Source organism: Zosterops lateralis (assembly GCF_965231275.1).
Source record: "Zosterops lateralis genome assembly, chromosome: 3".
Lineage (NCBI taxonomy): Eukaryota > Metazoa > Chordata > Aves > Passeriformes > Zosteropidae > Zosterops > Zosterops lateralis.
The window spans coordinates 107,950,340-107,971,619 of NC_139764.1; the positions used below are offsets into that span (position 1 = coordinate 107,950,340).

Consider the following 21,280-nt stretch of genomic DNA (forward strand, 5'->3'; position numbering starts at 1 on the left):
CAGAGAATGCACAGCACAGAAACCTATTTCTGTCCTTAAGGAGAAAATCTGGAAGAGCAGAGGAAAGGAAGGCAGTCCCAGAAGGGCACACAGCAGGGCCTGGGATGTGGCCATGGCAGGAGAGCTGAGGAGGAGGTAGGAGAGGTTTCTCCGGTTATCAACAACAGTAAAAGTGAGGGACGTTATTTTAATTGCCCACAACTGGAAATGAGACAGAATCCCAGTCCAGGGAATCCCTGGGATGCTGGGGATAACATTTCAGCTCAGATGAACAAACAGTACTTTCATCAGGCTCTGACCATGAGGAGCTAGCTGGGAACTGAAAGGACAGTTGTTATAAATGCAAAGGCAAATTTCAGGTTAATAAATGACAATTTATTAATAACAGAATATCGAGCACCTGAAAAAGAGAAAAACCACAATAATAGGAAATTGTCAGCGCGCGCTGGGTGGATAGAGGTCCGCACCGATGTACCAGACGCCCTAGTCCACGCCAGTGCAGCTCTCAGTCCACCGTTTTATAGGAATTTTCTGCCCTTAGGCAGTCCAGGTGTCCAAGGTGGGTTGAATAGTCCGGATTTCTTTTCGATGGCCCTCCCGGATCTCATCAAGTCTAGTTGTCTCATTCCGGGAAGGCTCCTTTCTTATGTCAATTCCAAGAGTCTGTCTTATGTTGATTTCATTCCGCTTGTGGCACCAGAAGGTTGAGGAAGGAATTTCTCCTTGCCTTGGCGAGGAAGTGATTCTTATCAGGGTTGGCCAGTGTCTTTTGTCTAAGTTGATGACCTTCGTCCTGTCTTTGCAACTGAGATTAGCAGGCTGAGAGAGAACGGTTACCCTTCTATTGGATTTTACAATTTTACTTTAGCTTTGTTTCATTATACATCGAATTATTATTTTATACACGAATTTTTACCCTATTTTTATCACACAGTGATTTTGGGGATACCAATCACAAAGTGGCAGAATTATTCTTTCTCACAAACAGGGAAAGGGAAGAGCAGGGGCAGAGGGATGCTGGACCCAAACCAGGCGATTTTGGCACATATGGGGAAGCTGTGGATACCTCCTGAGGGAGGAGGAGAGCCAGCACAGCAGGGAAAAGCCCTAAAGACACTGCGTGGTTTATCCTGCCAGAGGGGAGGCAGAAAACACTGAGCCCAACACCAGCGGCCCTGCTGCACACCCAGGGCAGACAGAGGCGGGAGCTGTGGGAGCTCATTAACTATTTACATCAAAATCGGCCCCATTGTGAAACCACACAGGAAGGCTGAATGAGTTTCAGTGAACAAGGGTGGGATCTGTAAACACATCAGGAGAAGAAAGAGGAAGGCGAGGAACCAAAGGATGACTTGAGAAAAGCCAGTGCTGCACACAAAATGTTCCTAATCATCAGCTGACTGACTGTAATTAGCAGTTAATCAAACCAAGGGCTGGAGCACAAAGAAACCATCCAGAGATGGTTTGGTGGGACAGAGGAGATGGGGTCGGCAGAAGCAGGGAATGATCTCATGGGAGGTGAGCAGAGGAAGGAGTTGGGATGTTCTTCCCAGACACCCTGGGCTAGGAAATACACTCGGGAGCAAAAACTAGCAAGCACACTATCTCCCTTTAAAAAGCAGTATTTTGCACCAGGAGCCTGAGTCTCTGAGTCTTGGAAAAGTCCCAGAACAAATTGTTAAACAAACAGTTGATACAAATCCAGAGGAGAATATAGGAATAAGAAAAGAAGATGAACTTGTCAAAAATAAATTGCCTTAACCAGAGTAATGTTCAACTCAGGTTCTCTCTTGGGCAGCTGAAAGGTGCCATGATTTAGGCCAAGCATTTGAAATAGTCCCATCTGACATTTTACCAATTCTCTTAAATTAAGGAAATATGAGAAAGTGACTTTAGGAACATTTTAATAAAATACAGCTGGAGTCACTGCAGATAGTTTTCAGTCACACAAGGAGGAGATTTTGAGCAGAGTCTTCCTGGATCAGGTATAAAGGTGATCCTATCCAGCATTTTCATTTACTGACTCAAGCAATGGCTCAGGGAATGTTTTTCTAAATTATGCAGGTTGTGCTGGATGTCAAGCACCTGGGAGGACTGGATGAGAATTCAAAATTAGCTGGAAAAATTGGAGAAAAAGCATGACTTGAATAAATTGAATTCCAGTGAATAACAACACAAACTGTGGCTCTGGCAGGAACATATCAAAAGCACAGTACCCACCAGGGAGCTCTTGCCCAGGAACAGTACAGCAGAAATGGAAGGGGAATGGCAATTCACAAGGGATGGGGATGAGAAATCTGCAGTTTGGAAAACACCAGCAGAAGCAAATCTCCCTCCTGGATGCAATACTGGACTGCTGTGTAAGCCAGAGGAGGTAATTGCTCAGCTTGCCTCCATGCTGATAAGGTCTCAGCTGGACCAAGTCTCCTATTTAGGGCACATTTTGGCAAAGATGTTAATTAATTAAAAAAGATTAAGATACTAAAAAGGAGAAAGGTTGGAGGATTTAACTTTGTTTTGCCAGGAAGGGGAAGCTGTGATAGAAAGCTCTTGGATACAGCCAGCTCTTACAAAGAACAGATATTCAAGTGTTGCAAGAGGAAATCACATTAAATTGCATCAGGGCAGGAGCTCCATCCCTGTTAACCTTTTATCTGCCTTTTCCTGTCCCTTGTCCCCCAGCACACCCTCTTTGGGTGCAGGGACCTGAGCTCGGGGCTCACTGGCTGCACCGAGGCTGAACACAGCAGCAGGAGGTACCTGGTGCCCCATTCTCCATCTCCCTCCTCTGTGTCCCCTCCTGCCCAGCCTTCCTGGGCTCTGGCAGGGACATCTTGGCTGGGCTGCCTCACCCAGCCACACAGATCTGAGCAGTGCTGAGCACAAGAGCAGGGACAAATCAGTCATGGCTCTGCAGCAAATGCACCAGGACAGGGGTCTGGAACTGGAATGCCCAATTTAGGCACCAGATAATGTGTGTGTGTGGCCACCCTTGGAGTGGGTCTTCCAGCCCCTGCCTCAGTCCTTTGGACTCTAATCTGGGCTCAAGCTGTTGGACATGCATCAGTTGAAAATAAACCCAGCAATAATTAAAACACTGTGCAACGCTTTTCCCTTTGGGGACGGGGGTGGGCAGGGGGAGGGGAGGGAAATCTGTTTGTATTTTTGGCCTGGTTTTCCTCATTTTCTGCCACAGAAAACAATTCTTCTTAATGATGACTGTTCCACATTCCCGCTCGTGTTCCGCGCTTTTGTTAATGTGAAGATTTAAATGCACCATTTAAGACCAACATGGGCCAATGAACTCGTGGCTGCACAAGCACTCCCAGGCTGCCAGGGGGATGCACGATTCCATGACAGGCAATTAAAAATCCCATTATGGGACTACGGAATAAGGAGTAGATGATGTATTAGAACAAGGAACATGTTTAATTTATAAATCCAAGTTATTGCGTGCTGTGAAGTGCTAGGGAGAGAAATGAATAAAGAAAGGACTTTGTAGAGCTGCTCGCTATTAAGTATTATAAACAGCAATATCTGTCTGGCTGTCAGAGCCTCCTGGCAGCTCTGCATGCCAGGCAGCCCTCTGCCTCCTCTTCCCCCAGGGCAACTAATTTCTTGTATTTCCAAATCCAATAAGAAATTTTGCTGCATTAGCCAAAAAAACCTCATGGCTGCAACATCAGGGAGTGTGACTCGAGCAACCTGGCCTGGGGGATAGGATGTAAAGTGGAATTGCACAGTTTCTCTATTAAAATTCAGCCACGGTAATTAAAATTTGATAATAAAGACCTGCTCAGCACCTCAAAGCTGTAGGGATGAATTTCTCAGGCATGTGCCTGTCCCTCCTGTGCCCAGTGTGGTGGTCCCAGCATTGCTCTCCTGGTAGCTGTATGTCTGGCTGGGAGAGTGGGCTTCCAGGGGCTCCCACATTTAATTTTTGGAGGGAAAGGGAGAGGCATATTTCATAAATTATACAAATAATTGCATGGATGGCAATTGCATGCATGGCCCCATTCTCCCAAGAAGGATCGATGCAGAGGGGTGCAGTCCTGGTGTAAACCCTCCCCCAAGGATGGCTGTTGGGTCAGACTGAGGTCCTGAAGTACTTGAGCCCAATTCTTCCTCCGGATGGGAAGGCTGAGGCTTCTCCATGCTCCCTACACGTGAGCTGCAGTTATCCTCTGAAGAGAAATGCTTCTGGCCACAGCAGCTCTGGGGACAGAGGGATCCTACGAGGGACACTAGCCTGGGATGACCCAGCAGCCTGATCAGAGGAAACCCCAGAGAGAAGTCAGGGAGACAGATAGGGGGAGGGTAACACATCCACAGGGAGGGCTGGGAGAGGAAACGGCCCATTAGCAGCGTCTGGGGGAATCAAAGAGCCATTGTGCACCGGGCTCTGCATCCAGCGTTCTCAGCCTGTTTCCACCTCCTTGGGGACCCTGCTCCAGCCTCTCACCTCCTTACGTCAATGCATTTCCCAGCAGATTTCCCCATCTGTTTATCATCTCTGGTGGTGAAGGGTCTCATGGGGAGCTCTGCCTGCTCTGCATCTGCTCTTGTGACAGGCTCCATTCTGTCTGTGAGAGATGAATGAGCAGCCCTGGGGCGGGGAAGTCCTGGGAATAAATACCCTGGTCTGGGGAAAGGACCTTCCTATGGTGAGGGTGAGACCCTGCACTGCTGCTGTGGTAAACTGGAGAAGAATGGGAGCCAAGGGGGTCTTTGTCTTCATCCCCAGAAATGACATGTTCCTACATGTTTCACTTCACATGAATCATGGAATGGAAGAAATTCTAAAGATCTCCTCGTTCCAACCCCTCTGCCATGGGCAGGGATGCCACCCACTGAACCAGGTTGCTCCAAGCCCTATCCAACCTGGCCTTGAACATTTCCAGGGATCCACAGCTTCTCTGGACAATCTTCCAGTACCTCACCACTCTCTGAGTAAACTATTTCTTCCTAACATCTAGACTAAAATTCTTGTTTCTTAGTTTAAAAACATTCCCCTTTGTCCTATCAGTATCTACTTGTGTAAGAAGTTGCTCTCCCTCTTTTATCAACTCTCTTTAATTACTGGGAGGCTCTCTAAGGTCTTTCCAGAGTCTTCTCTTCTCTGGGCTGATCCACCCCCACTCTCTCAGTCTGTCTGCAAAGGAGAGGGGCTCCAGCCCTCTGAACTTCTTTGTGGTCTCCTCTGGACCTGCTCCAACAAGTCCATGTCTTCCTTGTTTTGAGGACCCCAGATCTGGACACAGCACTCCAGATGGGGTCTCACGAGGGCCTGTAAGGATCCTGTTCTCCCTGGGTATTCATCAGGGAAGAACATTATTCTGCCTTGTCTCCACCAAAGGCAATGCCCATCTCCTGACACACTTGTTGGCCAAAGGACACACATGGCAAAGGAAGGTGGTGAACAGATCCCAGACCAAATATGCCCCACACCAAACTGTCTCTGAGAGTTGGCTCCAGGGGGATCTGGGCACAAGGGGAAAGAACCAACAAGAAGAAGTCCAAGTGATGCAAAGCTGCTTGCAATGCACAAATGCCCCGACTCAGAACAGCTGTGTAAACAGAATGTGTGTTGAAGGACATCTCACCCAGGCAGCCAAAGGGACTCCCAAAGCCAGAAAGGACACATTCCCCTTCCCTCCTGACAGTACCACAGCCACTGGAGGACACAGAAGCCCCCACCTCCTGAGGGTTTTGCAATGATATTCTGGTGTGAAAAGCCCTATGTCCCCCAGTGTTGCCCAAGTGTTGCCTCGGCACTGGGTGGTGCAGGAGGTTTTCTTGTGAGGGCAGTTCTACTGTTCCAGGTTATATCACTGACCCATATTCCTGCCTGAGCTTCCAGCCATCACAGCATCCCAAATAAGCAAATAACTGCTTAGGAGTGGGTATGGTCCCCTAGAAGGGACTTTCCAAACCATTAGAAAGTGGAAGTCCCTGTGACTTGGGCAAGTCCACAAGACACTTGCTGGCTCCTCACTCTCCTGGACTTGATACTGAAAGGATATTTATGGACTTCATCCAGGGCAAATGCCATGTCCAGTGTCTGGGAAGGAATAACCCCCAGGCTACAACACAGGCTGGGGGTGACTGGTGGAGGAGCAGCTGTGCAGAAAGGGCTTTGAGTTAGCAATGCATCATCACAGCAAAGAAGGAAAACAGGCCCTTGGGCTGCATTAGGCAGAGCTTGGCCAGCAGGTCCATGAAGGTAATTCCTCTGCTCAGCCCTGCTGACACCAGCACTGGATATTGCAACAGCCTCCAGTACAAGAGAGATGAAGACACATGGGAAAGAATCCAGGGGAAGGCCATTAAGACAGTCAGAGCTCACACAGCTTTGTGGGATCGCACAGCCTGGGCAGGGAGTCTGAGCATGCAGGGCTGGAGAAGAGAAGCTCTGGTGTACCTGCAAGGAGGACATGGAGATGATGAAGTCAAGCTGTACAACAGAGGTGCAGACACTGGACATAAGCTGAAGCCAGGGAGGTTCAGACTGGATATGAGAAAAAACGTTCCCACTATGAGGAGGGCAGTTCAGCACTGATACAGGATGCCCAGAAGGACTGTGCTGCCTCCAGCCTCAGAGGTTCCCAAGACCAAACTCACTAAAGCCCCAAGCAGCCTGGTCTGACCCCAGAGCTAGCAGGATGAAGAGGTTGGGCCGGAGACCTCCTGCAGTCCCTTCCCACAGGAGCTGTCCTGTCATCCTACAGTGCCCAAGGCCATCCCATGCCCAAGACACACAGTGCATCTGTGGCTCAGCAGTGCCAAACACTGGCTTTCCTCTCTAGGAACAGCACTGGTGACTACATCTCCTCCCCTGCTGGGGGACCCCCACCAAACCCACAGCTACCAGATGGCCAAAAGCTGCCTCCCCCAGCACCAGCAGGGAGAGGGGGAGCAGGGAGCCTCCCGGCGCTCTCCCAGGCATCCTTAACCACAGCACATTGTTCTGGGCATCACACAATAACCCCAGACAGAGCAGGACGTCGTGGGGGTGTGGGATCCACAGTCACGTCCCGGCTGCTGCACATCACCCCCAGGAACAAAGCCTTGCGGGAGGGCAGGGGGCTGAGTGCCTGGCGTGGGGTGCAGGAGGGAAGAGAAGGGCAGCTCCTTCCTCTGTTCCAATCAGAATTTGATTATCCAAACCCAGCAATTGTAAAAGTCCCCCACTCATCTGGTAACAATAATGAGCCAGGGAACAGCTTGTCCTTGCCTGGCACTATGTCACTCACATGTCACCATGCAGGCAGAGAGAACGTCCCCATGCTCCTGATCCTCACCCCTGCTCTCTGCAGCTACCTGCAAAGGTGGCAGCAAGGTGGAGTCAGCCTCTTCTCCCAGGTAACTAACAAAAAGATTAGCCTCAAGCTGCACCAGGGGAGGTTCAGGTTGGACATCAGGAGGAAATTCTTCATGGAAAGGGTTGTTAAACACTTGGATTGCCCAGGAAGGTGGTGGAGTCACTGTCCCTGGAGGTGTTTAAGGAAAGACAGGACATGGTACTGAGCGCCGTGGTCTGGTTGACAAGGTCATGATTGGTCTTGATGGGTTGGACTTGATGATCTCAGAGGTTTTTTCCAACCCAACTGATTCTGTGAGTCTGAGCCACTCCTCTTCCACTCCTGCTTGAGCACAAGGTGAGCCTGGTGATGGAAACCGAAGGTCTACAAGTTCCTGGGTCAAACTCCTTTCACTCTGTGACCTTGAGACCTGGGCTCGGCACAACCAGTGTCAGAAATTGTGCACGAGAAATGGCTGCCCTTTGGGTTTGACTTTATTTAGTGAGTCTTATTCTGGAAAAGAACAATAGGGGGTTCCTGCTAAGGGCATCACTGACATGTAGTGGCTAGTGGGAATGGATGGATGGATGGATGGATGGATGGATGGATGGATGGATGGATGGATGGAAGAATAGCTGAGAGAAATGCATAGTCTGCAGCTTGAGAGCAGTGAAGTGGCACAGTGGGAGGCTGCAAGATGGAGGCAGTAGCCAGTTTTCCTAGGGGACATGGACAAGCAAAAGAAAGGGAAAGATGAACACGCCTCTGTGTGCTTTGGATGGGGTTGTTGTTTGTTGTTATATTATCTGCTTTCCTGTTTCCCTTGCCTCCCTTCCCTCCAGTGGAGCCCTGTTTTACTGAGTTTCTTTGTTCATGAGTGGGGAAAGATAGCTGGGGAGGGAAGTAGGGGAGGGACGGCTGAGGCAGGGTGTGAGGGAAGGAGGGCAGAGGCAGAGTGGAAGGCTCGTAGGGCAGGAGAGTCCCTTGAGTATCCAGGCTGGTTTGACTAAATTTTCCCATGTTTCTGGCTAGAAACTAGCAACGTGTTTTTGAGGACCCTTAAAAATTAAGCGTTCCTTAATTGCTCTCTTGTGCTGCCAGAAAGGTTAAATTTATTGCAGAATTACCTGGGTTGCAGCATCCAGAACTTTTAGGGCTGTGTCCTGGCACATTTTCAAGGACAATTTGCTCCATAGACACTTCAAGACTTGAACAGAAGGGTTCCAAAGGTGAAGTGGAAAACCTGTGCTAAGAGGAATGTGGCAGCAACGTGTCCAGCCCTCTGCTACCTCTAACCAGGCTCATCTCACAGCCTGGCACTGCAGCCAGTAAGTGCCCCCAGTGATGGGGCAGGGCTCAGGGTGAAATGAGCTGCAAGCAAGGCCTGGTGCTTACAACCACAGTGCTCCCAAGGCACTTCCCAGCCATCACCATGTCACAGTAGTTGTTCCCAAACTGCCATTGGGGTCATCCCAGGAGCCTCTCAGCAGCCTTGCCCAGTTCCCTCACTCTCAGTTCCCTTTAACCCAGCTGTCATTGTGACCTCAAATGACATCTCTGCTTCTCCTCTGACCCTATGTGACCTCGTAATCAGCTCTGCTGCAGCTTTTGTATCCATACTGAGTATCTTTCACCCACAGGCTGCCTGGAGCCCTCCCTCGCCCCCACCCTATCGCTCTGCCTTGCATCAGCTTCGGGGTTGCGCAGCCTCCACACCCAAACTACTAATCTGGCACAAAAATACCTGAGTGAAAAAAAGGGAACAGGTTTCTGCTAAGTCAGGGCCGAGTTACCCAGCACAAGAGCTAAGATGAAGGGGAGGATGGGCTGGAGCTGCAGGAGAGAGGACAGGAATGAGACCTCTGCGTTGACAAAGCTCTGAGGCTGTTTGAATTGTGTTTGAATTGTGGCTGAGAGTGATTTGAGCTCAGGATGTGGGACTTATCCTTCCTTCTCCCTCTCATCCAGCTGGAGTATAACCGGTAGCAAACAGAGCAGAAACAACCACGGAGAGGGTCTGAAAAGCTGCCAAGGGAACAGAAAAACTGCTCAGTTTATAGGAAGGACCTGGAGATGGGAGCGAGGCGTCCTTCCCAGGAGCTGGCCTGTGACCTCTTCACTGCTTCACACATCCAGCAATGTTATTCTTTCCAGCAAGAATCCCCGCTAAGGATCTTCCCTTCCAAAGTCATTTAGCACCGGGGCTAATTCTCGGTTTCCTGGAGGAGGATTTGCAGGCAGTTAAAATGTGTGAAGGCAGGAGAGTGCCAGACTGCAGGGAGCTTCCTCCAGATTCCTCTTGCCTCCTAAACTGGTGTGTAATGCAAGGCTGGAGCTCTCCTGCTGGAATTCTTGCTCCCTGAAGTCTTCATCTCCACTGAAGGCTTATTATGGCACAACCAGCTCCTTATACAACCCACTGGGTTTCTCTAACCAGTGCAAAGTCTATAAATTAGTCCTTAAGCTCGGTCTGTTCCATGTGCTGATTACATATCCTGGAGTGATTTGAATCAGCCAAGCTTGGGCGAGGCTTATTTTAAAAAGCTGTGCTGTAGTGCAGGAGGCCAGGGGAGATGAGAACACCTCGGTACCCCCAGGGCAGTTTCCCCCGGAGCTGCCGATGGTCACTCCAGGCTGCTCCGGGCGCGTTTTCCAGCCCGCCCGCCCACGCTCCGCCGACGTGGCGGGAACAGCCGGCGCTGCCAGGACCGAGGTTGCACAAATCCCGGTGATTCAGAGAGCCGGCATGTCCCCAGGCATGTCACCTGCCTACGCCGAGCCTGATACCTTTCTGATTTCCCCGATGGTTTTCTCTGTGCCATCTGGGACTTCAGCCTCATGTTTCCCCCTGCTACTTGCCTCCCGAGCTGTGCCCATCCAGGGTCTCCTCCATCCCCCTCATCACCCTCACGGATGCAGGGGAGCCTTTGCCTTCCTCGCCCTCCGCCGTGCTGTGACCTGATACCCATGAGAGCCTCTGAAAGGCTCCGGGTCTCGGTTTTGGGAGGCACTAACCCACACGGAGGCAGCCCTTGCCCCTTTTCAAGGACACTTGAGTTTTATGTGTGCTTTTATCGCCTGGTCAGGCACTATTTTAAGCTCTTTGCATCTCTTTGCTGTCACCCTTAACTGCCCTGAATAACTCCGTATCCAATGTACATCAAGTATGATGTGCAGGGACAGTAGAGCCCCATGTGAGCTACTTCTCACCCTGACCATCCTCCCCCCATGAACACCACTACCTGATGGCTGTGACCCCTTTGGCACAGCCCTGTGCACAGCCCTGTGTGTCCTCAGCCCCGGGGCAACGGAGCTGTGGGGTCCCCCTTACACCAGGGCAGTAGGAAAAGACCTTAAACTGTGACTAAGATTATCTGTGACCACTCAGCAATGAGATCTGCCCTTCTGGGTGCTGCTGGAGTGCTCTGAGCATGGTAACTTGGGAAGTGACATTCTCCTGGGGCTCCAAATGAAACCCCAAGGCTGCAGAGCTGGCCTTGAGCGCCTGCTGGAGCAAGGAAAGCAGTGTGCTGTGCTGAGTGGAATGAAGCCTGGCGGGTTAGAGGTGGTGAGAGCTATTTGCTGGTTCCCCTCCGTACCAGGAAGATGGAGGCTGGATTAGGCAGTGGCTGCCCGTGCCACTCCAGTGGTCCTGCAGGTGACACAAGGCACAAAGCTGGCAGGATCACGTGTGCTGCTAATCTGACACAGAAAGGATCTTGCATCCACAGCTGACACAAATAACAGATTTGCAGGGGGGTTGTTTGGTGTCTGTATTTGATGTTGAACCTGCAAGAGTGCACAGTCCTTCCTGGAAAGCAACTGGCTTTGGGAAACTCATACTGAGCTTTGCACAGCTCCAAAAGCTCTGCAAACCGTCCTGCCACCTCATCACCTCCCTGTCCCACTTAGGTAATGCTGGCCACAGAGGAGCAAGACAACACGTGATCCTCTGCTTAGCACAAAGCTCTGAGCTCTATTGTCAACGCTCTGCTCATGGCTACACCACTTATTCCACTGCCTCACTTCCTCCAGTGTAAGCTCAGGGACGTTGCAAGGCTTTCAGGTCCATCCATAAAAATGCTTTTCATAATTTTTCATTTCCAGCTTCATCATTTTTCATTTCAGCTTCATGACCATCAAGATACCCCAGCTGAGAGCAAGGCTTGGCTTTGTTAGGCACTGTTCAAGCCTCAGTCCCAGAACACTTGCACCAAGGAGAAGGAAAGGGATGAGGAAGGGAGGAGGGAGGTGAATGAGGGCACGGATGAGGTGCCAGAGTCCCAGTGCTTTTGCTGATGTAAAGATGAGCACTCAGGCTTCTGTATCCAGACCTCACTCTGCAGCTGAGCCAAAGGGCCTCCTGCAAAACAAGACTCCAAAGGCATAAAACCCAAAAACAAGAAGCTTTAAATGCATCCATTATTTCAACTTGGAGAGGTGCAGATATGACTGCTGGGTTTGTTCCACATGTACCAACCCAGGCATGCAGGCAGCTGTGGCTTTCAGTCAGATAAAAGCTGTCCTGCTTGACAGCACTTGTATGACTCGGGGGACAGGAAGGAAACTTCTTCACAGCGAGTCACTGACCTGGGAAGGATGTGAGATGCCAGCCTCATGGGCCTCACTCCCTGATCTCACCAGGGGAGAAGATGCAGGGCCACCTGCACTTCACCTGCAGCCTCACCTCCCCATCCCACCTGCTGGTTATCTCACAGCCCTGGGCACAGGACTAAGGTGGTGTTCATGCACTTAGCCTGGCCATCAGATGCTCCTTCTCCTTTCTTAAAGTCCTCTGGGAAAACAGGCTCTCCAGCTGTGCATCCACCATTTCTAGAAGAGAGATCAGCTGAGGTGTGATGGCAACCAGACCTCCATCCAACAGTGCCACACTTCCCATCTGCGACCCCTGGCTCCTGGCCCTGAAATCTCATGGGGTTCTTGAGGTGGGAAATCCATCAGTGCTAACTCACTTGGCTTGAAATGACTGTATTTATGTGTATGTGTCTGTGTGTGTGTGTGTATCTATATATTCCTGCTGGGAACATCTGCTCTTGGTAGACATTTCCCTTCCCAGTTTCCTGGAGATCATAGGGAGGGTCAGAAGGGTGAGAACGCCCACCCAAACTCTCCTTTCCCTCACCCAGGGAAGTCTATGGTCTTTGTTGATTTAACTTCCCAATTCATGTTAATGCAAGTTGTAATTGGGGTTTCTATATGAACTGGAGTCACAAATTTTCCCATGCAGCAGCTGCTTTCCCATAACAACACCAACACAGAAATGCTCTGTTTCTATGGGAGATGTGGAAGCAATGGTCCATGTACAGAGAATGAGTGTGTCTGAAAGGAAATGATGTCTGCCCCATTAGCCTGGTGTCTTTTAGTGCAAGTCAGGGATGAGAAATCACTTCCTGGAATGTTTCTGGTTTCTATAGGGTGAAACAAGTGATGGTGCCCCATCCCTGGAAGTGTTCCAGGCCTGGCTGGATGGGGTCCTGGTCAATCTGGTCTAGTGGAGGCTGTTCCTGCCCATGGCAGGGGGCTGGACGAGAAGATTTTTATGGTCCTTTCCAACCCAAACCATTCTGTGATTCCATGGTTCTGTGGCACATTCTTTAAAATTTCCCAGATAAAATTCCTCCCGTTTCATGAATAGGCTTGAATAACCCTCAGGTGACTAAGCAGGAGCACTGGCTTTCCTCACAAGACAATGGAGAGATGATAATTTCTGGTGGCAAATGAGGTCAGTGGATGCCTACTCGGACTCCTACCCCCAGCTTAGCAAACACCCAGCAGTCTTTGGTCAACATGAGCAGTGAGTTTCGCCTACTCTGATTAAAAAAAAAACCTCCTTGTTTTTCAAAGTTACCAGTTCACTGACCTGGGTGTATTTGCATGACTCACAGGGTGGCACAGGGGGGAAAAAGGAACCGAATGCAGGGAGGCGAGAAGGAACTTCTTGGGCTGCTGCTGCTGCTTCCAAAAAAAACACTTAACATGAAACTCCGGCTTCAGTCACCCATTCCCTATTTTCCTTTCGAAGAGTGACAAAAGTGGAGAAGCAGCAAGTTGGTCACTAATAAGCAATTTATGTCTCAGCCAGTATGAAGCAGTCCAGGCAGTGTGACTGGGGTTTGTCCTTGCAAGGGCTGTGAGAGGGGGAGAGATGGGGGATTTACAGATCAGCCCGTGCATTTTTGGATAATCTCTGACTGCCTTTAGGTTCTTTATAAATAATAATAATTAAAAGCGGACGTAACTAATTGAAATCCATTGCAAAGCAGTAACATGATCCATCTTATTGTCAATCCCTAGAGTCACTCCATCCTCCAGATGATTATTTTTCTGCTTTTTCCTAATACAATCTGAATGCTGCCCTTCACAGTGCTGATGTGCCCAGCGTGGGTTGGTGCTGTTGGGGCATTTCAAACCCTCTTCTAGCCCAGACACAATCAGGCCACGCAGTTCTGCACCAAGATCTGCCCTGTACTTCATCAGAGCTACACATTTTTAAACTTAAAATTCACTCCACCATCCACGAGCCTGGTGTTAACCCAGTTGTGTTATTGCCTATTATTTGCCCAAATTAATTTGAATTAAAAGCAGTGATAGGCATCCCATTTCTCTTGAACAACCTTACAGTGTCTTGGCTTGCATTTTGATCTCTCTTTGGGACGAGGCTCCCCTTCACTGACCTCCTGGGAAGAGCACGTTGTTCTTGGGTTTGGGGGTCCCAAGGGAAGGCAAAGCCCAAAACAGGGCTCTGCAGCACTGGCACAGGAGCACAGCCAGCTGTGGAGGAACATCTTCTCCCTGCACATGTGACACACTTGGCCTCATTCCCCCCTGGGAACAGCAGTTCCCAGTGCCACTGGCACCCCAGCTCTGGGAGGGAAGCTCTCCAGACTCATTCCCAGGCTCCCAAGGGTCATTGCTCCTCTCCAGCTCCCTTCCAGCATCAGAGATGGAGAAAGTGTGGGGAGAAAAACTCCACTCTGTCTGGGAGAGGAGCTTTCTAACTGGACTCAAAACTCCCTGGAATCAGAATGAGGCTTCTTGTGAGCTTCAAAAGGGCTTGGATGAAATCCACACTTCTTTAGAGCAAGACCACCACATTTCCCCCCACCTCTCCTCTTTTTTAAATGGGATTTTATAAGTTCTGTGCTGTTTCCTTTGGTGTGGCACTGAAGCCCTTTCTTGATTCATCTGACTTCAGGGCATCTCCAGAAGGTGACTGCTGGTCACCAGGATTCCTGCAGGCTCTGGAAATCAGGTGTTTGAGTGTTTTTCTCAAGAGACAACCAGCAATGTAGAGTCATAAACAGCCTTGATTTGCTGCACTCATAAACCTTGGAGGCCCTGATCAGCCATACCTGGGGGTGCCTTGGTCTCCTGGTCAGGCGTGGAACAATGCTGAAGTCCCACCTGAGTTCCCATTCCCTGTAAGGACCTTGGACACGTTGCAGTCCTGACTCTGGCCCTGTTTCCCCTGACTCCCTGGACAAACCTGGACCAGTTTCCATCACTTGGCACAGCTGTCAATGGACACTGTGACCATCACCCTGCTCAGATGATGTGAGATGGGCAGTGAGGGCACTGTCTGTGCTGTGGCCACTCTCAGCATCCAGCTAATCCTCCTCCATGGAGGGATGTGTCTGCTCCCTGATGGATTCCTCTGCCGCAGGGACTGTGCTACGTGTTCATAGAGTCACAGAATGGTTTGGGTTGGAATGGACATTCAAAAGCTGTCTAGTTCCAACCCCCATTCCAACGGCAGAGATGCTACCCACTAGACCAGTCTGCTCAGAGACCTGTCCAAGCCCTTGGGATGAGGGATGAGGGATGAGGCAGGGATGGAACCGCCACAGCTTCTCTGGACAACCTGTGCCAGCGCCTCACCACCCCTCTCATGAAAAAAAATTCTTCCCCGTATGTCTGACACGTCTGACGAAAGATAAAACAAACAAAAATCTCCCCACCCGGGTGCCGAACACCCGCCCTGTGATTTGAGCTACCCGGGGATGCTGAGCCGCACCGAGCCCAGACCACGAGGGGAACCGGAGCCGGCGCTGCCGCACGGGCGGGGCGGGCGGGGCGAGACACGCGTCCCTGCCGTCCCCGCGGTGTTCGGGCCGTGTCCCCGGCGATGTCCCGGCGATGTCCCGGTGATGTCCCCGCGGTGTCCCGGCGATGTCCCCGCGGTGTCCCGGTGATGTCCCGGTGATGTCCCCAGTGATGTCCCGGTGATGTCCCGGTGATGTCCCCAGTGATGTCCCCTCGGTGTCCCGGTGATGTCCCCGGTGATGTCCCGGTGATGTTCCCGCGCCGCGGGGGGGCGCCCTGGCGCGCGGGCGGGTGACGCCACGTGCGGGCCCCGCCCCGCCCCGGCCCCGCGCGCCGCCCCCGCGCGCGGACCCGCCCCCGCGGCAGAGCGCGCGGCCCCTCAGCAGGGCAGGGCAGGGACGGGCAGGTGGGAGCGCGGCTGGGCCCCCGCCCCGCCCGGCCCGGCCCCGGCCCCGGCCCCGGCTCGGCCCGGCCCGGCCCGGCCCCCGCCATGGGCGCCCGGCCGCCGCCGGCCCCGCGCCCCGCCGCCTGAGGCAGCGCGGCCGCACGGGCAGCGCCTCGCCCGCAGCCCCGGCCCCGCCACCATGGGGGCCGCCGCGGGCAGCCGGAGCTCCGCCGGGTTCACCGGCATCCTCATCGCGGTGAGTGCGGGCGTGGTGTGTGTGTGTGTGTGTGTGTGTGTGAGGGGCGAGGGGAGCGCTCCTGCCCGCGCCGCACCCGCGTGTCCGCGGCGGGGGTGGGGATGTGCTGCAGTGCGGGGCTGCCCCGCCTGGGCCGGCTCGGCGGCGGGAGGGTTCGGCTGTGCGGGTGTCCGGCTGGCCCCGCTCCGCGTGTCCGGGCTGTGCGGGGCTCCGGGGCGCCCTCCCCGGGAGATGCTGCCCGCCCCAGCCCCGGGTCCCGGTAGAGGACGCCGGCCGGTGCGATATTCCCTGCGATATCCATCCTCCCCATCCCTGTGTTAGCGCAGGCGGCGTCCCCCAGCCGGGGCTGTGCCGCACAGCCAGAGCTGAGTGGATCCTTGCTCGGCTCTCTGCGCCTCTCCAGGAGCTCGGCACTGGACAGGGATCCGTCCGTCCGTCCATCCATCCATCCATCCATCCATCCATCCATCCATCCATTTCCCCCGCAGCTCCTTTCCTTGCCACCCTTTGGACGGGCAGTAAAACCTCCCCGCTGCCAATGGCAGGCAGCTGCCCTGTCTTATCGCGGAAATGTTTTCCGGCAGCTTTATCTCCCCATTTACCTGCCCAGGTAGGGCACTATCCCAATCGGCGCTTTTGGGGCTCCATCCCGCCTGTTTGGGAAGAGAGACAGTAATTCGGTGTGTCAGGGAGACGCCGCAGCTGCTGCGGCTGGTTGTGTAACCGAGGAGAAGAGCACTTGCTCTTGAACTCAAGGTGGATCTGAGCAAGCTGGCGCTGGCTCGGCAGGAATCCGAGTAAACAACAAATAATCTAAAGCTGGAAGGGCATTAGCCGGGAAACAGGCTCGTTGCGCTGGAGGAGAAGGGGAACTGGCGCAGTGGCGGAGCAGGCGGGTCCCTGCTCGGGGCTGGCTGGGCGCTCCCCAGTGCTGGATTCCCGCTGGGAAAAGCGAGCCGGGAGAAGCTGCGTGTCTGGAAGATGAGATGCTGATGGGGAGCTTGAGATATGCAGCTCCAGCTGGGATTCTGGAGGTCAGTTGGGAATGGTGGGTATAGAGGGAAGAGGTGGAAAAAAGAGTGATATAAAGGTGTGGGCAAATACAGTAATTTCGGGACATGAAGCAAGACTCTGAGCAAATACACGTGTGGTACTTGTGCATGTGTGTTTTCACACTTTTGTGTGTGTGATCATGCAAGCAAGCAAGGCAAAATTCCCATTTGCTTGTGAGCCGGCAGGATCCTCCCTGGGTTTTCAACTGATACCTTCAACACGTTGGGCATCTCCCTTTGGTCACACCAGGACTTCATGTCTTTCCAGCCCGAGAGAAGTATGTTCAAATCGATATCTGGTGGGTCTTTTACTAGTACAGCAAACCCGAATCTGCCTGGCTGCTGTGTTTTGGAGCAGTAGCAGCTTGGCAGCAGTTCTGTGGGGCTGCTGTTGGCTGTGATTTTATTTGCTTGGTGGATTTTTTTGGGACCCCACTGACTGCTGCAAGGTAATTTCCACCATCTCCCCTACTGCCTTTGTCCGGAACCAGCACGATATCACCTCTCTTTAGCTTTGGGCTTTTGGAAAGCTGCGGGATTTTATCTATTTGGAGCAAAACCGTGGCTGGCGGGGATGCTTCCTATCACTGTTCCCACTACAGCTTCCGAGCTCCGTCCGCGCTGCCTGCGGGGTTGGCTGCTGGCTTTTCCCTCATGGGGACCAGATGTTGTGCTGCTGCTGTTCTGGCTCGCTCCACTCGCTGTGTTTTGCTCTTGAGATAGAGGAAAGGAACTGCTGAGCAGCGAGCCCCGGACTCTCATTTCACAAACCCCAAGCCAACCGAAATAGCTGGTCATGTTGCAAGAAGCAGAAACTTGCCTTGTTCTTCAGTGCTCTCCTCACAGGCAACTTTTTTTCGGACTGAGTAATTTGATCCTTTTTACAGTGATCGGGACAGGACTTTTGCTCCTCCTGTCTGCCAAGTTACCGTAAAATCTCCAGACCAGTTTATTTGTCTTCCTGGTGTTTTTATGTGTTTATTTCTTTTACTTTAATGTTGCAAGCACTTTCCCAGTAGTGGTGAAGGGTGCAGCTGACCTCTGGGAAGGGCGGCAGGCAGTGCAGCTCATGCCCAGCCTGTGCCAAGGCATTGCCACAGAGCCAGCTGCCATTTCTACCAAATTCTGCTGGTTTTGCTTGGAAACCATTTCCAGAATATCAATTTAGCACTGTTGGTCCCTGCTCACTTGCAGGTCTCTGCTCCTCTCTACCAGGATCAAGTGCCCTGTGTTTAGCTGCTAGTCATGTTTTGGGTGGTTTTTTTTTTTTTTAATTTATTTTAAAAAATTTTTACTTTAGTTTTAGGTTTATTTCTGTGTCCCCATGAGTCTGGCAGCAGGGCAGCACTGCACACAACCTGAGATTGACAATCTCAGTGTAGCAGCATTTTAGGACACAAATTTCAGGACAGAAAATTGATTCACCAACTTCCTTGCTGGTGTTTTGACTCACTGTGCAGGTTTGGGTCCCTTAATGAGACACTGTATTCACAGAATCATAGAATGGCTTTGGGTTGGAAGGGACCTTAAAGATCATCTAGTTCCAACAGCCCTGCCATGGGCAGGCATGCCAGCCACTGGACCAGGTTTCTCAGGTGGTCACAGCTGCATTCTCTGTGCACATACCAAGGCAGCTTGTGGCCCCTTTAGAGCTGTTTCCTGTGCAGATTGCCTGTCGGGTCTCCCTGCAGCACAGTTATTGAATAGAGTGATGGGAGCACAGCACAGAGATGGAGTCATCAGGCTGGGTGGTGCTGAGGAGGGTCGTGCCCACACCAGCTGTGGGGTGCTGCTGCCTTGAGGGTTTGTTTGCACCTGAATGTGAAGGTCCCCTTCTCTGAGTGTTTCCTGGTGTGGGGAGATCAAAATGGTGGTGTCCCCCAGACTGATCTCATTTCTTCATGCCATGAAGTCTTTGTGTGCTGAAATAGGTGAAGGTGGCTGGGAGGTGCCTTTGCCTGTGTGGTGCAGGGTGTTGGTGCTGAGTTGGGGTTGCTCTTGGGGCTTGTGACCACCTTGTCCTGCTTGACCCTTTTTGGAAAGGGACCCGTCCCATTAAAAACCCTTCTTTGTCCCTGCACTGGGCACAGAGAGCACTGCTGAAACTGAAGTAATGAAGTTTGCTCTTTAGTGTTGCCTTGCACCCGTTCTGGTTTTTCTGTGTTTGTTTGTTACTCTGTACACTTCCTTTGGTGCCAGAGTAATGAAATGAAGTGCAGTGGCTCAGCAGAGCTCACTTCATTACTTGGCTGCTTTTTCCACTGGAACTGAGAGTGTCAGCCAGAAAGGTCCAGCCACGTCTGTGTGCTACTGGGCAGCCCTGAGAGGGTGAGAGACCAAACCAGCAGACACTCCTTTTTGCTGAAGATGTCCTCCTGCTCCTGGCCTTAGCTTTTAGAGATCTAAATGCTGCAAAACCTGAGCAGTTGGATTATTTTAGGGAGCAGAAATGCCAGTCTGAATAAATAGCAGATGCTCAGTGCTGCTTAGCCATCCCCCACTGGAACTTGCTGTTCTCCCTTGGAAGTGCATGTGCAGCTGAAGATCTTGAGATGTTCAAAAATACCAGCACTGCTTTTCTTGAGAGATAGTGTTTAAAAAAAACCCCTCAGAAAAGCCAACTCAAGCCTACTGCTATTCCAGGCTTTGGTTACCCGAGTGAGGGATGGGAAGATGCTGGAATGGGAAGACCAGGGAGAGCAGGAGGGAACCTATGGCACATGCTTGTATTGGGACTGTCCGTGGGTTTCCCAAGGTCTAGCTCGATGCAGAGCGAGAAATCAGCATCTGAGACAGCAGCACACAGCTCACTCCTGGTGAGGCAGGAGAGCCACTGCCTGTCCTGCCTCTCCTGTCGCCCTGTCCTGCTCATCACCTTCCTGCTCGGCACTGGCACGGGAGCAGGGTGAGTAACACGGGTGACCCCTCCTGCTGCCTTAAGAGGCCAGTCTGCTAATTCAGGGATGCGTCATGGAGATTACAGGGGAGGGTGGCAGGTTTCCTTAGAGCCAGCTAAGCGCTTTGTTAAATCATGTCTTAGGGGAGGGAAAAAGTAAAATGCATCCTGTAAGCCTTTGCTGCCTGCCAGGGCAGCCCCGCTTTTTAATTTGACGTGCCGTAATTAGTCTGGCCGCTGCAGGATCCTCGTCGGCTCCTGCGGGCTTGCCTGCTTCTGCCTGCTCTGTAATTGCTCCTTCAGGGGGAGAAAACTAACTAACTAAATAAAAAAAAAAAAATAAATAAAAATGTGAAGTGTTTTGTACAAATCCCAAGCTGTAAATTATTTAGCAGGTGAAACAGAAATGTGCTGTGTGTTTCCAGGAAGCGGGAGACTGCACCAAAAATGATGCGGCGCAGCTTGCGGCTCTGCCACGATGTGCCTTCTGCAGAGTCATGTTGTCGGGAGCCTTTTTTTTTTTTTTTTAATCATTCTGAATATATTCTTGTTGGCTGATAGCCCAGAATAGGTAGCAGAGCAAGAGGCAAGGGATTGTGTAACACAGGCAAGTGATTTATGTGCTTGGCTCTGCAGCTGAGCAGCGTTAGGGTCTTTGGTCTTTTTACCTTCAGTGTGGAAAATGTTTGAAAATTCAGGGTAGCACTGACTTCTTCTCTCTCTGCCTCCAAACTTAGCCTGTGGCTGTTTGGAAACGTGTTTCCTATTGCTTTGCATGCTGTGTGAGGTTGTGTCCACCTTTCTTTTAATATGCCTTTTGTTCTTGGTGACTTATCACTGCTGCCGTAACTGACATTAAATCCATGGACCAGAGGTCTTCTGAAGGAAGCAGAGATACTTCTTGGTAGATAGAGCTTCTCTTGGGGATGGAGAAGCATCATTGCAAAGGAATTAAGGGAATAAAGCTTTGGGATTAGAAGTCAGCAGAGATAGACGGATTTATAGCAAAGCCCAGTTGTTTCCATTTCAGTGTCTAAAAACTGATGTCCTTTTACCTGTGTCTGATGCAATGAGGAGCTGAGTTACAGCAGAGTTCCTTGAAGAGTGTAAAAATAGCACCAGGTTTTTTCTCCTGTTGCTAATGCAGCTGGTTTAGAGTGGGTTCAGATGTGGTTGGAAGCTCAAAGCAGAACATCCCTTGCGGTCTTGCCAAACCCAACAGTTGCACCGGGTCATTAAAAAATCGTGGAAAGGCAGAGGAGCTGAAAAATAGCCCAGAAAGAGCTGCTAGGCTGGATTTCATCCTGGTTTGTGTTACTCAGAAAG

The 21,280-nt window shown here is 51.5% G+C and overlaps 1 protein-coding gene and 1 long non-coding RNA gene across 3 annotated transcripts in view; both read left to right on the plus strand.

The window, feature by feature from the left end:
• The window catches only part of LOC310906932, a 226,187-nt gene that overhangs the window by 142,573 nt on the left and 62,334 nt on the right, over window positions 1-21,280 (plus strand). The window lies entirely within an intron of this gene.
• Window positions 15,928-21,280, plus strand: part of TNFRSF21 (TNF receptor superfamily member 21) — a 35,844-nt gene continuing 30,491 nt past the window's right edge. Inside the window, exon 1 of one of the 2 annotated variants that reach the window (XM_083858063.1) lies at window positions 15,928-16,006. In XM_083858063.1, the coding sequence (XP_083714189.1) occupies window positions 15,950-16,006 (57 nt within the window). In that variant the 5' untranslated portion in view covers window positions 15,928-15,949. Of the gene's footprint in view, window positions 16,007-16,699; window positions 17,041-21,280 lie in introns of those variants that run through there. The other variant, XM_083858064.1, reaches the window with a different exon arrangement.